General features: G+C 39.0%; 1 protein-coding gene across 1 annotated transcript in view; it reads left to right on the top strand.

Annotated features, from left to right (window-relative positions):
* LOC306771046 (cGMP-inhibited 3',5'-cyclic phosphodiesterase 3A-like) overlaps window positions 1-16,205 on the top strand; it is a gene marked incomplete at both ends in the record, with an annotated part of 79,460 nt that overhangs the window by 38,506 nt on the left and 24,749 nt on the right. The window contains one exon of the mRNA XM_079260075.1: window positions 8,054-8,104. Coding sequence (XP_079116201.1) covers window positions 8,054-8,104 — 51 coding nt within the window. The remainder of the gene's footprint in view (window positions 1-8,053; window positions 8,105-16,205) is intronic.

The raw sequence follows: 16,205 nt of genomic DNA, 5'->3' as shown, positions 1-16,205 counted from the left end.
TCTAAATGTGCAAATCTAGGCACGTACAAGCGAGGCAACCAGTGTGTCTATAGATAATTTTTAAAAATGTAATATTTTTTGTAATGAAAGCACAGACAAGACTTCTATAATGTATTGTGGATTAGCAGTATAAAACTTTTGCTTTGTCAGTTGCTATGTTTACATGGGAGTTTTGATTCCTTATTAATTCAGAATAAAAGTTAATTCTGCTTTAAACTGATGGAAAACGACCATGTAAACACTTAGTTCCTAATGCAAATTTCTATTCGGAATTAAACTTAAGTCCGATGTAAGTGGCTGATTTATTCACATTTTAATTCCAAACTAATTCCTCTGTCATGTAAACCTTAATCGGGTTTAAGTTAATTCCGGTCGTTCTGCACATGCTCGTTACCTTGTCCTGTCCCGATAACGCACGTTGTTTTGCCTCCCGTGTTCGGTGGTCTATCCTTCTTCTCTTTCTCAGTTGCTGAAAAAAGTAAAGTAGTATGCTCGTGTTGAGCTGGTACTTCAAATTTCTAATGAAAATATCGGCAAAACTGGTACTTATTATGTAGTTTCTACAAGTTGCGACTGAAAAGACGAGAAGCAGGGAGCAAACTTTGTTTATTTCCAGAATATGTCACACGTCACGTCCACCCTCTGTCCAATCAGAACCCTTCCCACCCCGCCTCTCTAAAGAGGAATTAAGTGTGGATGTGTTTGGTGTAAATCTCCGTTCGGAATTATTATTTTCATGTAAACTCGTCGGAGAAAATGTTGATTCAGATTGATTTAATTCCGAATAATTAAATCTGAATTAAAAAACATCATGTAACCGTACCCAGTGACACATTTCCTATGGTTGTGTCAGATTGTTTTTGAGGTCAGAATGTGGGGTACTCCCATTGAGGTTTTCTCTGGGTCACAGCCTCCTCATTGCCTGCGTTTTCACTCTGGGAGAGAGACAGATCTATCTCTGGTTGAGACTCACACACTGGGTTTTTCTAGGATCAGGCTAGCTGTCTCCAAGGAAATGTAAAGACTATAAATCCCATTAGTCACACGTCAGAAATTAGAATCATCTGAATAAAAATGTGCGAAGACGAGACGAAGAGTAAACACGAGCCTGATCATGGGATCTTATTAATGCTTGTGAGCATTTTCAACGTGTGATATTGTTCATTAAGTGTGCTTTGCTGGTCGCTCCATGACAGAGTGTGAAGATGCTTTTAGCTCTACATTTTCTAATCTTTGCATACACACAAGCGTGTTCCTCATTCCCTGCGTACAGCCCCCTCCCCTGCCTTTGGCGGCCCACCCCAATAGTTCTCTTCCTCTTTAGTGATGACGCAAATGGCTCACGATTACTGACCCCCACAGTAAAACCTGTTAAACATTAGCCAGCACGATTAGGAATTATTCTCCAACCTCTCCCCTCAGCAGCCAGGCAGGAAAGGATTTATAAGCGTCCTTCACTGGCTGCTACACCCTGGAAGGATGTTACAGAGGAGAGGGTGGGATGGGTTTGATGGGGTCACATGGTAAAAGGGACCCAGTTAGATTATCAAGTTTGTACCAACTTGACACTCTAACACACCCAACTGCTTCAAGTATCTGTTTTTATTCAGAGCAGTTCTAACAAATTTTGAGACGATGATGGTTTGTTTGGTGAAAAAGGGAGAAGGTAATACAAAAAAAGTAGTATAGACATTAAAGAAAAGTTGAAAATCGCATATATTTAATAATCATTCATTCTTTCATTTTCTATACTACTTAGTCCAGCTGAAGGTCGCAGGGAGTTGGAACCTTTCCCGGGAATTAGCAGGTGAGACGCAGAGTACACACTGGAGAGGTCACCAGTCCATTGCAGGGCTGTTTACTACTCATACACAGAAAATGTGTTGTTTGGTAAACATTTTAAAAATCTTCCATTATAACCTTTATATCACTCTGACAGTGACATTGCAAATTTACATTGTTTTTAAAGTCTGTTTAAAGACTGCCCCACATGCTAATTTTAGAAAGGCTGACAGTTGTAAAGAAAGTATTGCAGGCTAATTTCCAACTTGTCTGACTTGTAACTGTCTACACTTCAGAGCAAGGACTAAATAAAGAGCTCAGAATAGAGCAGAAGACTGAATAATCATAGTTTTCCACATTCAGGTAGCCTTTAATAAAGTTATTGAAATTTATACTGAGTATAATTCCATAATAGCTGTCTCATGAATGGGTTTTTTTGCAGCTGGTGTTATTATTATTTCCTGTTATCATTATCCTTGGGATTACATCCGAATATGCCCAGCTTTCATTGGAAAAAAGAAGAAGTTACGGTAAAAGCATCCCAAAGGAAAACCGGCTTAAAGACTACTAATTATGAGAACACCTCCACCTGCAGGTACAAAACAAGATTACATCTCAATGGTCAAGTTCAAACAAGCATTGTTTGCAAGGCATCTACACTGATTAAAGTGGATGCAAAGATCTTTGATTCTGGCCATGATTGCGTCCTTTCAGCTCCTTTCATTTCTCAGACCTCCACATTGCAAGTCTCAGAAGAATCTGACCTACTTTCCCTTTGTCAGCTGAAGTAAAAGTGAGTGTAGGGACGTCTGAGTCAAGCACTACAGACGTCAGTACAGAAAGCAGAGATAAAAGAACAAAGGAGCGTGAAGTAAGAAATATTCAGAATCCTCAAAGCAGTGTGAGCATGAGTGTGTGTGCATAATTTAGAGGGCATACAGTAAGTGCAAATTCATGAGTTTGCAGACGTCACTGTAATAGAGAGCATTGCGTGTTTGACTGGACAGAGAGGTGGTTCATTAAAACCCTAGCTCGATGTAAATCCTGTGCAGTCATCTCACGGCTCTTCGACGCAACCTTAATTAACCCAAAAAAACACTTGAAGATGAGCACGCAGCAGGCTGATCTTCAGCTGTTTTCTTGTTGCTGTCAAACTGTATCCTTATGGACTCTAAATTAGCCTCATAGTAAATCAAGTAAGTACACTAACAAGCTAACACAGTTATACTTAATAGACTCACACTAATGCCGTGCCTGCAAAGGGGGATAAAATAGAGCAGCTGGGGGAAAAATAAGATGGAGGATGAGAGACAATAGAGAGCCATCATGACTGAATGGAGTTATCTATCACTGAGCGATGGGATGAGGAGGTCTCCAGCTCATATAGGGCTTCAGGTTGATCAGTTTAGAAGTGGGCTACCATTGCTGCATCCTTTTCACACTCACAGAAAAGTGGTTCTCAACTGGATATTGGCTGCACCAAGTTAAACAACAAGCGTGTTCCAATAGTTTGTTTGTACTTTGACCCTGTGGTGTTTACCCAGCACCTCAGCGGCGCGGCATTTTGCCACGCTGGTGGACAGGACATTGCGATGTACTGGCATCCTTAATGCTTCCTGAGTAACACTCAGTAAAAGGACGGCTCGTCGTTTACCTTGCTGCTGCTGTTTAGCACTGAGACGTGTTGATCATAGAAAGTAGGAGATGTGTTTTCATGACATGCTGTACTACCGTATACTTAGACTATGAGCAGTTTGACCATATATACCTTTATTTTCAAGGAAACTGGGGAAAAAAATCTATTTCCCAACACTGGACCTGAGAAATTTTTCCCATTGACTGTAACGAAGAAATCGGGTGTAATAGGGATGTGAATCCCCACCACTGAAGCCAGCAATACTATACACGAATGATGCAATGAAGCCCCTTTCCAATAAGATTAGATATGAATCACCCCTGTTCACAATGTAATGTGATCCATTTATGATTTGAGAACAATTTGAATTTGTACAATGAATCACTCTGATCCGATTCATGATGCAATTCAAATTAATTTAGCAAAGACAAAGACTTTACAAGCCCACATCTGGATTCTACATAACAACACAGTTATTACTAAATCACATCTATGTATATGAGTCTCCTTGAGTCACAATGATAAGAGGGAGCAGTTGTAGGAAACAACACCATGGTGGGAAAAAATTACTTGGCAGTATTTCATTAGAGATGTCTAAACAACCAAAGGTGTTTTACAATCGGCAGCCATGTAACCATCAGTGATATCCCCTTATGTTTCTCTGGCTTTGTGTGTCAGATCTGGTGACTATATTTATTGCATACATGCAGTCTTACATATTCAAATGCAAATTAACCAAATCCACTAACCATCATAGATTCGGATTTCATAATCGTTATTGTCTTAGATGCAATAGACCACACTTTCTGAATCATTCTCAATTAGGCAAACATGTTATTTATAACTGATTCACATTTGACTTTAATTGAGTGAAAAGCATCTATTTCATGAAACGTGGGTGGAATATGTTGATAAATCTGCTGCATTGAAGTTCAGTGTCATTAACCACAACCCTCCACTGCGTTTACTTCCACTAGATGGCTGTTGTCTATGTGTGAGGTTTCATATTGCAGCGCTTCATCAATACTTTATCTCGTTGGCACATTTGTGACTTTGTTTTATTCTTGAACTGCATAACTGTTGAAACCTTTTTGTGTTGCGCTCTAAACTAATATGTAACTATTGAAACATTTTTAAGCATCTGAGCGTTTAAACACCTGATAATTTATCAGGTGCATTTATTTCCACCATTACTGCCTGCAGATTTCAGTCTTATGCTTATGCCATGCCAATCCTAGCCCTTTTGGGCAATATAATATAAATATAATTTCCTGGGGAAGCTTCTTCCCATTATTCAGTTGTCAGCGTTCGTCACCATGATTGGCACAGCAATTCAGAACAATGGCATCGGTAATGAGTGGTTTCCAGTAAATTTACTAATCTGCATGCTGCTGCAGATGCTTGAACCACTACAGTCAGTGTCGCGGAAAGTAGAATGTATAAATTTGTTGTAGTTAGTAGGAAATCCCAGTTAATGCTGAACTAATTTCACATTGTTCTGACGACATACTGACTGTGTTGAGTAAGGTACATTTAAACTCATTTTACTCAAGTACTGTTTTTACATGGTGCTGATTTTACTGCCTGCAACTTCCTTTAAGCAAGTCTGAAATAAACAACAATTTTTTTAATTTCTTTGTTGATTTTGATGTTATTTGTTTCACACAAGCAGCAGCAGTAACGGTGCACTCATCCTCCAGAATACAGTGATTAGTGTTTACAGCTGCACAGTCACTGAGAGACACACACTACTTCCATCTTCAAAAGAATGAAGCCTTTTTGTCTCTGAAAGACTGATTTCACTCACTCATAAATCAAGAGTACTACTCTATCTGATGTAAAGTCACTATTAGACATAACTTAGTCTGAGTTATGGAGAGGAATAATGAATCTAGCAGAGGGTGAAACAAAGGGCACAACTTTTATGTCGTCGTTATTTTTCCCAGTCGGTGTACTGGAGCTGTAGGACAAAAGCAAATCCATTTGGAAGTTTTACTGCTTCTACTGCCTGGAAGGCGTCCATGAAAAAATCAGGAGATATCTAAGAAATCATTTGTGTGTGGTTTTTACCTCCTCAGACATAACATTGGCAGCGGGTTTGTTAGACTGGTTTTCTTTGTTTTCAAGAAAAAAACTTTCTGCAAGATTCTAAAGACCTTTTTTTTTTTTTTTTTTTTTCCAAGTATTGTTTTCTGAAACTAAAACACAAATGTTTTACACCGTTTTTATTCTCTATTCATTCTGTCATTATATACACACAGACAAATATTTTGAGCTTTTCTAAGTGAAGATGAATTCCACTTTGGACAACATAGTCCCTCATTGCAGAGGGATATCTGCTCTCTCCAAATTTTATGCTCGACTTTGAATTTTTTTTTTCTCTGCCTTTTTTTTTGGCACATCAAAAGGCTCATGTAGACTTCAATGTAGTCTGCGTCCGTCTTTGAAAGGTTGTTTATATTTGTGCGCCTGGAGAATCTCACTGATAGCAGGATGTCCGAATGGAGCAGGACTTTGCTGCAACTGCAGGAGGCTTCACTTTAACTCTGATACCAGACCAGTAAAATCCTGTTTCAGAGTAATAAAGAATAAGACAAATAGTACTAACTGGCTAATACCATCATTTACAGTGATTTGCATCTTGTGCCTGTGTCTTTTACACAACTAAAGGCTTCTTGACTATCTTCTTAAATCAGTTTTGGTTATTTTTAGTGCATAGAAAGATACATCTTAGCTGGAGTTTTTAAGACACTTTCTAAATGTGGATCCAATGTGTTAAAATGTCTTAGCATAGCAGAAAAATTATTATCCTTATTTTCATTTTAAATGCGTTGCCTTTTATTCAGAGTGGGCATAAACTTGTTTTCTCTCGACATCAGGGTCATCACATCTTGTGCTGCATTGCTTATTGTTGCCAGAACCTTGACCAATGGATGACATGTACCATGACTACTCCACAAAGAAGCCATTAGATCAGATACTGTGTCCTGCTCGGCTATGTAAATATAAATATGTGCTTATGTTAATGTTTTTTAAAATGCCATATCACTATAAAAATATGTTTGATTTAAATGCGCGGCTACTCCCAAGATGATTTACAGTAAAGATCCTTAAATGCCCTGAAAGCCTTCGCCTCACATCAATTCACTGCCAGCTACTCCTTCCTGTGAAGGATGACTCCCAGTTTTGCAACAATCCTGGTTATTTCACAAGAAGTTTCTCTCTGAAGTCATTGGATCTCAGCTTGGAAAGGATAATAGCTGGATTTATTGATGAATTAGGAACGTTTGACATGAAGTGTGGCAGCCGGGGCTGCTGTCACTCAGCTGTAATTAATCCATTCCCACACAAAGAGATTAATGTAGATTTTATGTTTTACAAATCACGCAAAACTCCCAAGTACTTTAGCTTTAAATTATCTAGTGTCAAACTCTGATACAAAAGGTACTTTCTGTTTTATTTTATTTTATTTTATAAATATCATTTCATAATATTTTGAGTTGAATAAAACTTTTTTAACACATAGATTTAACCATAATACATAACAAAACCTTCTCTGGCAAGTATTTATAGTTCGGTCTTGACTTATCTAAATTATACCGCATCTCAATATAAGACAGTTTCTCCAAAGACATTGTCCCCAAAGCAAAACAACCACAGAAATGATTCTGTTAAGAAATGAAATTGAATGGTTATATCATTTTAATATGTGAATCAGTAACTAAGCTGGGGAAACCCTCACATAACAGCACTACTGTACATTGCAGCAGAAAACTGCAACTGTCACCTTGTGCATGCTCAGGATAGGGAACTGGATTGAACTCAAGATTCGATGCAATCTGGTGGTTTTCCTAAACTAGGCTATTTATTGTGAACTGGCTCAAACTGAAGTGTATGTAAAGTGCCCTGAGATGACATTGTTGTTAAGTGGCGCTATACAAATAAAGCTGAATTGAACTGAATGATAAACTGTTTTCTTGATGTTTTTGTTCACAACATGACACAACTTTATGACCTCCACCAACACTGTAAAATACACTAAGCTTATTAAATTGGCTTTAATTTTGAGCCTCTTACTCAGTGTGTGCTACAGGAATTTAGCAGTATGCTGGCTTTGCTTCTTATTTCTGGGGCTGAGAACGCTACCAGAGGAAAGGAGGGTTGAATGCTAACCTCTCATGCAACTTGTTCATCAAAAAATCAGGAACTGAGCTGTGAGCTCATGCATGTGGAGAGTCCCTGGAAAGTGGAAAACAGGTTTACAAGGCCTGTGGGAGGACACAGTGACTGGTAATTAGACGGCATAAAAATCCTTAGCCTCTACATGCCCTCAAGGCAGTGAATATCAGCAAGACGAAATCAGTCCTGACTGTGAGATTGCTTTAGACACATAAGCTTAATGAAAAGTTAAAAGAAGGAGCAAAAAAAAAAAAAAAAAAAGAAAAATTCAGCGTAATGAGCACTTCCATCCCCCTGATGCTCCTCCCCTTCTTTTCATCGCCCTTTGTGCCCCTCCTCCTTTCAGCCACAGCGCAGCGTGTCTGCACTAAGTTGATGCCTCTGTTGCAGGAAACTATCAGAAACAGGATGTGCAGGATTGTGGTTTGAACATGTTTCTGTCTTTGTTTCCCACAGATGCTCCCCCGCTCAGATTGGGACCACAAGAGAGGCCCTCGAGGATCACAGGTCAGCACTGTCCACAGAAAAAAAAAAAAAAAAGAAAAGAAACATTTAAGTAATAGCAGTAATGGTTAACAGCAGATAGTAATGCCATGGAGCTGAGCTCTATATAGCCAACACTTCACCTTCAACATGTTCAGCAGGATGTAGAGAAGTGTCACTTCCCACCAGAGTCATTGCTGAAGTGCTAATTTAAATTACATTATGTGATTTATCTATAAGGTGCCGTATTACCCATTAAAGGCCAAGGGAAAGGATAGAGAAAAGTCCAGGGGAGGCAGCTTGTAGAGGACAGACACTCAGCCACATCCTTGAGATAACCTTCCCCGTCTTTTGTGGAGAGGGGAATTTGCGGATGTGTTTGTGTTTAGAAATTGATGTATTGAGCTGCCATAGATTTACAGAGCAGGACTCTGCAGTACATGAAGAACAAACAATGCCCTTGGCATTGGCATTGCCATATACAGTATGAGTGTGTCCTGTACTGCATATTCTGCTATCGGGAGGATATCCTTTAGGAATAAATAGACAGTATGTCTATGCTGACAGCGTATAGCATGCTTGGATGGCAATAAATGCTGCAAGTCGTGGTTGCTGGTCAAGGATTTTCTTGTTTTTTTTCATGAAGAGAGGCCAAAGCTGTACAGCACATTTGATCTGAAAACAAATGACACACATTATAATTTTCCTTGAGATGAAAGGCTCATATAGGGGTATATATCTGTTGCTAAATCAGCCTTACAGAGAACTCTTCAAATAGCATGCCGTCTTTCTGACGTATTGTCTGAGGCTTATATCAGCGTTTTATGGAGTTAGCCAGCGAGCACATAGTTTTTGATGAATGCATTGCCTAAGCAGCCATGGAGACTCAGTGGTCTGTTTGGCCTTATTCATCTGAACCAGAGCTTCACATTCATCAGTGGAATCCTGTAATAATCCAAAACAATGTGAGAAATCAAGGCTTGAATTAGTACCTTTCTTGTTTTTGGCTGTTTTCGTCCAGCCCACCATGAACTAGGCTGCTGCCCAGAGAACCTCATTGGACTTTACTGTGCCATCACACCTCACATCAGACACAGACACGAGCTCTTGATTTATCCTGTCTGTGTCTTGTTTGCCAACACGTACAGATTAGAAGGGGTAATTTTCCAAACCACATCTTTTTTTTTTTTTTACCCTTCCAAAACTTGCGGTGGATGTTTTAGTTTAAGGATTGACAGGAAGGTTCTGCATGGAAAGAGCTATTTAAATATTTTTTTATTTAACTTGGAAACTTATTAGTTTTGCAATGTTACCAGGCGAGATTATCAAAGAAAAGAGCTGTTTTTAGAACTATGTTTTGTGATTGTTGTTCTTTGCTAAGGAAAGGTTAGAAGAGTGACCTTTGAGGCAGACAGTTCATTAAAGTTGGGATAAAATTGAGGATTTTTAGAAATCACAGAAAGCCTTTCAACCACAGAACAGCATCTCTTAAAAGGCATATCATTTTTTACAGCTTTGGCCAAGTTAGAGGTTTGCTATCAGAGCTTTTATTTCTCAGAAGCACTAACCCTAACCTTACTAAAATTATGTTCATGAGGTATGGAATGGCAGCCAAGCCACCACAAACAACACAAAAAGGAGAAAAAAAAGTTGCATTTCTTCAGTGCTTTTCTGCATAGATAATGTATCACATATCTGCTTTTCATCTGCAAAACACGCATCAGCCTCGTCCTGAGCATCCAGCACACACTTGTAGTCAGAGATGGAACTGATTTAAGATAGTGGGCCGGGTTGCTAGGTGTAAGTAACAAACTGCTCAGTCAGAGTTAGGAAAAGATTGTGGTTTGGAATAAAATAAAGACTTTCAAAGCCCTGCACATTCCTCACAAAACATCATGTGGTCAGGTACAAGTGGCTGTTTTGGCAGAGAAATGCTGATATTAACAGCCATGGTTTCTAGAAAAATAAACCGGTAGTGTCTGGGGTGAGCTGAGCATTGGCAGAGGAAGAACCTGTTTAGTTTTGGTGCATATCTGGATCGCTTTGTTTCCACTGGCCCTGAAGGACTGAGCTCATTAAACGCTCTACAGTGGCTGATCCCATCTTTACAGTCATGTGGGGGTATCCTCTCATTACATTAGAGCCTGAGGCAAAGTACATTTAAAGTAAAAAAAATAATAGATAAACCTAAAAACACTGTCTTGCATGTGCTACCAGAAATAATAAAGAAGCATTAGTAAATTTCAGCCTCATGCTCCTTATGGTGCATTCCACCTGATTCAACAGAAAGAAAGAAAGTGAGCATGAGTTTTTAAAACTGAATTGTATTCTGGATGTATTTATCATCAGTGTTTTGTTAAGTACCACTGAACTGCACAAACCTCCTTAACCTAAACTAGTACATTTTTGTCTTTTAAGTATTTCAACTGCAAATTATCTCCCTCAGACGATCTTGCTTCTGTGCCACTCTGCCATCTTGCCCTCCTGCCTAAGGTTTTTATGGTAAAGGAATTTCTGGTTCCGCCAAAATGATTATAGATGATAATCACCATGAGGGAGATACTTATTTAGTTCTATGATAGACTGGCAACCTGTCCAGACTGTGCCCTGCTTCTTGCCTGCTAACTGCTCAGAAATGCTCTGCCCCCCCTGCGCAACCAGGCACCGAAATAAGTGGTGCCTAAGTGGAAACTCCATACAAAAAACTCCTAACTGTTCAAAACTCCCCCTTTTTTAATCTTAATTAGCAAATTCAATGGAATAAAGCGAAGAACAACCTTGGAATCTGTGTAAGAAAACAAAATCAAACAAAGAAAGAGTAAAAAAAGAAAGAGTCATGCTGGTCATATGCAAGGGGTCAGTTGTTGAAATATTTTCCAGTAAATCTTAAATATAGCAATTACACTTATTTTGATTTTTAATACATTTTTTCCAAAATAAAATATGAGAAAAATCTGTAATTGTATCCTGGCTGCGGATGAGGACCTGGCTCGATGTTTGGTTTGTGAGGGGAGGCAGGCCACAGAGGAGGTGATGGTTGGTTTGTGAGGTTGGAAGTGTGGTACCTCTGTGCATACTTTTGGCTGCAGTAGCTGAGACGGGATACTCATAGTGTCTCTGTGGAGTTTTGGTGTGACTCAACCTCTGTTATGCTGAGCATAGAGCATCACCATCTTCCATGGCTTCTCCTCAACAACCCTAACTAGATAGATTCAGTCACAGACATCACGCAGCCACGGCAACAGACCACTGCATAGCACTGATTTGGAACGGGAATGCTTATTCCTGTGTTTTTACATTTGCATATAGTGTTAATCGTTAAATAGGCAGTGCAGTGTGCATGTGTGCCTGACAAAGACACAGAGTTGCTTACATTACTGTGATGTGCGTACTGAGAGTATCAAATACCTCTCTTTCTCCAGAAGACCCCTGGGGCACTTGTGCAGTCTTTAGCTCTCCTCTGGGATACATTATATTCTCACCATTGCACAATTTTAGAGGTCCTGGGTTTTACTAGAGGCTTTGAGAGCTGTATGTTTAGATGAGGGAATTGAGGGGCTAAAAGTGCACAAAGTGGCCCATCTCAGAAATTACAAATATGTGACCTCTTTGTGTGTGAATCCTATTTATAATCTTTATTCGACAGACACTTCAGAGTTTTGTTTGTTGCACCAAATGGGTTTCATCTGTCCTCTGCATTCTGCAGTTATTGGCAGAAAACATGTGGACACAGCAGGAACACCGACAGTCATATTTCCATGACTCAGTGTTGTTGCAAGGGTCGACTGCGTTGTTTGTGATGCATAAACGATTCTGAAATTTATGGCTTCATGTTTAAATACTGTAAATACACAAGAAAACACAGGACATTTTTTTGTTGCTACTATTTCATAGATGTGGTTTGACGTAGTTATGAAAAATAAAACATTGCAGTGTGACGTTCAGCTGCATATTACTTGATCCTTACACAGTTTTACATTTAAAGTTCCACGTCTAGCTATTCCAGGCCTTTAGTGCTGAGAATCTGCGTGGAAAACAACCTCGCACTCTTCAGGAATGATTGCTGGTTTGTTTTGACTTTCCCTCTGTTTAGTTTATATGAACTGCTGTACTGGTGTTAATCTATGGCGTGTCTATTGATGTACTGTTCTAAGCTGTGTTCACATAAGCAATTAAGAAGATTGATCATGAGCAACGTTGTTCGTCATAGTTTAATGTCAAAACAGAGTGTTCATGCTTGGTTCAGTATGTCTTAGTTTGTGAGGAGTCATAATAACTCCTTATTGATGCTGACAGTTAGTTTTTGCCTAATGTAGCCTGTCAAAACAAAAGCTGGGGTCTTGTGAGTGAGTGGAAGACAGATCTGCATTAACTCTGATCCCGGAAGGGCTGGCAGTGGAGTCAGATCAGTGGTTGTGTCAGTGACTGTCATTGGACTAATCTGGAACTTTTCTGGATTTTATAAGCTGCATGCTCCCAGCAGTTAAACACAAACAGAGCTGCAAAAATGCTGCATATTTGCATACTTTGGACAAATCGTTTTTGAATGGTAAAAGATCACTGCAGTTACAAACTAATCTTTTTCAAATATTTCAGTAGTTTTAACAGGATATTTGTTTAAACCTAATTTTAGTATTGCATCTGACATTTATTATAGTATTATCTGTAAAACCTCACAGTCTCTCATAATTATATATAAAATGAAATAAAACAATCTTCCAATTCATGCAGTGTGTGATCGTGAAAGAGGGGCTGTCAGTTTGTAACTGGAGGCCTTCACTGTTCTCACTGATTATGTTTATGCTGTCTTTGTGAAAAAAGATTAGATAGTCTCAAGTATGGTCAATAAATGATAAAATAATGAGACATCTTCATGAAGGTTTTTATCTGTTTTTTCCAGGCTCAAACACAGCTTTTCTTTCATGGTGTAACTTAAAGTTGTTGCTGCCACACATCTCCATCACTGACTCTGAAAGGTGGATTTCTCAGCATGTTCTCAGCAGAAAGGAGTGTAAGCCAGTGGGAGACAGTTGTTCCCAGATGTGATCTCGTGCTGCTTTGTGAATAGTGGTGCATGTGTTAAAAAGTAACTAAACTTCTACTCAGCCTCACAGGAAGGTAAAACCAGTGGTTTATTTTAAAAATAACTGAACAGATTAAGTGTTAATCAGCACTGTGTCTACTGTCAGTTTTCCTAATTTAGTAAAACTTCATCTTGAATTATTATTTATAACAGCAGCTGTAGGTTTTTACAAAGGTTTAGTATATTGCCATTAATTTCTAGTGCCGTTTCAGATAAGAAAAAAAAAAAAAAAACATCCACTGCCTAGATGCCGAAAATGATCATCAGTTTGGAAAGGTTGTGTTTACTCTGTGAGGCTTGCTTGAAATATATCCAATAAAAAAGCCACAGAGGTGGCCATGGCTGATGAATGCAACTGATCATCTAACCTGGCAGGAAGTGCTTATATAACCATATGGTTTTATGTAACACACAAAATCATCTTTTCCAGGATGTGCATTGCTGATTTGCAAGTTTTAAATTGCAAATTGTTGGAAGATTATGAACATTATAGCGTAACTTCCAGCCAAAATTCTGGTTTACTGAAAAAACATGAAAGCTACAACCTTATTTAATTATTCTATTTTTTTATTTTTTTTTTTATTTTTTTTTTTTTTTACCTTTCTGCAATTAATTTTTTTAATAGCGAAAGGAAACCATCTGTTTTTCATCAGAAAGATATTGCAACTTTTACAGGGTAACATTTTTAAAGAACACTAAAAGAAATAAACTAGAAAAGCACTCAGAGAGCGCAAACCTCCGCCAAGCACAATATTAAAGAATCCTTTAAAAAAAAATTCTTGGATCCAAACGGTGATCCGGATCACCACTAAAATTAAATCAGTTCTTCTATTTCACATTTCCAAAAACTTCTGAAAATTTCATGAAAATCTGTCTGTAACTTTTTGAGTTATCTTGAACAGACAAACAAACAGATAAACAATCGGTATCCATTGATGTCAGCATGACCTTATCTTTTTCTATTTTTATTGCATCGGGTTATCGGGGTTTTACCACTCTTATGACACTGTTTTTTCAAAAAAGGAACATAGCAGAAAAGGAGTCGATGTCTCCATGATGTCTTTAAGTGTTATAATGAGCAGTTCTTTTCAAACTCTGATCCACATGGTTTTAAAGCAGATCCAAAACAAATAGGATGTCCGTTTACTAACATTCCTGGTCAATATTAAAGTTGTCTCCACAAATACATCACTTTCCCATGCATTGGGAATGCCTGCCACAAGGTAATTATATCGTTCCCACGCAATAATAAGTCGTGGCCAGTGGTGAAGTGGTCCCTCAAGAAGTGGGTATCCTCTCAATTTTCCGCCGTTGTTTTAAAAACAGAAAAAAGTAGCCCAGAAAAACACTGTTTCACAAAAAGTGACATGGAAGACTACTCTATTTAGTTTATCCCCAAAATCCATCTGTATAGCTGCTCGTTGTCACATAATTTCTGCTCTTTGGTTTCAGGAGGGAAGAGTTAGGAAATGACTAAACCAATACTCGAACACAGACTAATAAGAGACAGGTTTATAGACTTATATACAAATACCTTTTGTTCTGTCTATGTTCAGGCTAAAGTTAACGCAGCTGATGACTAACTGCACCAGGGTAGCGTCAGTAACCTTAGCTGAGCTGCTTGGCGACGTAGGTAATGTGTAGGGATATTTGTAATTGTAAAAGCAGCATCACAGGAGGTTTAGAAGTTGGTATACTCAATGTTGACTGAAAAAGAAGTGGCTATACTCTGTATACCTGTGTACACCCTGGACTACACCCCTGGTCGTGGCCACGATTTAGTATCTCGTTCCCACACATTAGTAATGCGTGGTCACAAGTTTTTTTTTTTTTTTTTTTTAATCAATGTCACCAAACGAGCTCTGTACAGTGCGTTACACTGCGCTGTAATAACGCTCATCAGAAGCACATCAAAAGTCTGCACATACACATAACAGATGTCCTTACCAGCTGCTTCTTTAATAATCTTGCAGGTATCTGTTGCACAGTCACACTTCTTGGCCACTGTCATTTATTTATACCTGCGGATCCATCAGAGCCAGCGCTCCGAACACAACAAATAGCACCGGTTCTGCCATGAACTGCCGGTCCCAGCAGCTCAGCGCAAAAAAATTTCTGGATCCAAACTGTGATCCAGATTACGACCAAAATCAAGTCAGTTCCTCATTCATTCATTTTCCTAACTGCTTAATCCAATTCAGGGTTGCAGGGAGCTGGAGCCTCTCCCAGCAGTCTTTGGGCAAAAGGTAGGGTACACCCTGGAGAGGTTGCCAGTCCATCACAGGGTCACACAGAAACAAACTCCTCATACTGAGGAGTGCTTTAGAGTAACCAATTAACCTAACATGTGTGTCTTTGGATGGTGGGAGGCAGCTGGAGTACCTAGAGAGAATGCATGCATACATGAGGATAACATGCAAACTCCACACAGAAAGGCCACTAACCTTGTCCCAGCCAAGTATTGAACCAGCAACCTTCTTGCTGTGAGGCCACAATGCTAACCACCATGCCACCGTGCGGACCAAATCAGTTCTTCATTTCTACATTTCCAATAACCCCTGAAAATTTCATGAAAATCTGTCCATAACTTTTTGAGTTATCTTGAACACTAACAGACAAACGGTGGGTAAAACATAACTTCCTTATAGAGGTAATAAAAAAATAAAATAAAATGTGAAAGCCAGATCCCCGCTGTGCCCCAAACCCTCTTCTCATGCGCTACCTTTGCAGCTGGAGTCGGATTTTTATGTCAGAGCCTAGGCATCACAGGACAAGCCCAGTCTACATCCTTGATCTTACTGTTTGACTTTAACACTGCACTTTTGCTGGGAAAAGGTTTTTCTTTTCTTTTAGAGGTTGAGGAGTAATGGGTATCTTGATCTTCAAGTGGGAGCTAAGGAAAGGAATAGCTATAGGGGCAAATGATAAACAATCTCACCCTTCATATTTATCTGGAGTCCCCTGTAGGACCACCAGCTGAAGTTTTAGTGACGTAATGTGCACCATATTTGAGATGTACATTAGTCTAGAAACACTTATCTG

Source organism: Telmatherina bonti (assembly GCF_933228915.1).
Source record: "Telmatherina bonti genome assembly, chromosome: 2".
Classification (NCBI taxonomy): Eukaryota; Metazoa; Chordata; class Actinopteri; order Atheriniformes; family Telmatherinidae; genus Telmatherina; species Telmatherina bonti.
This window is presented reverse-complemented; position numbering and strand designations above follow the sequence as displayed.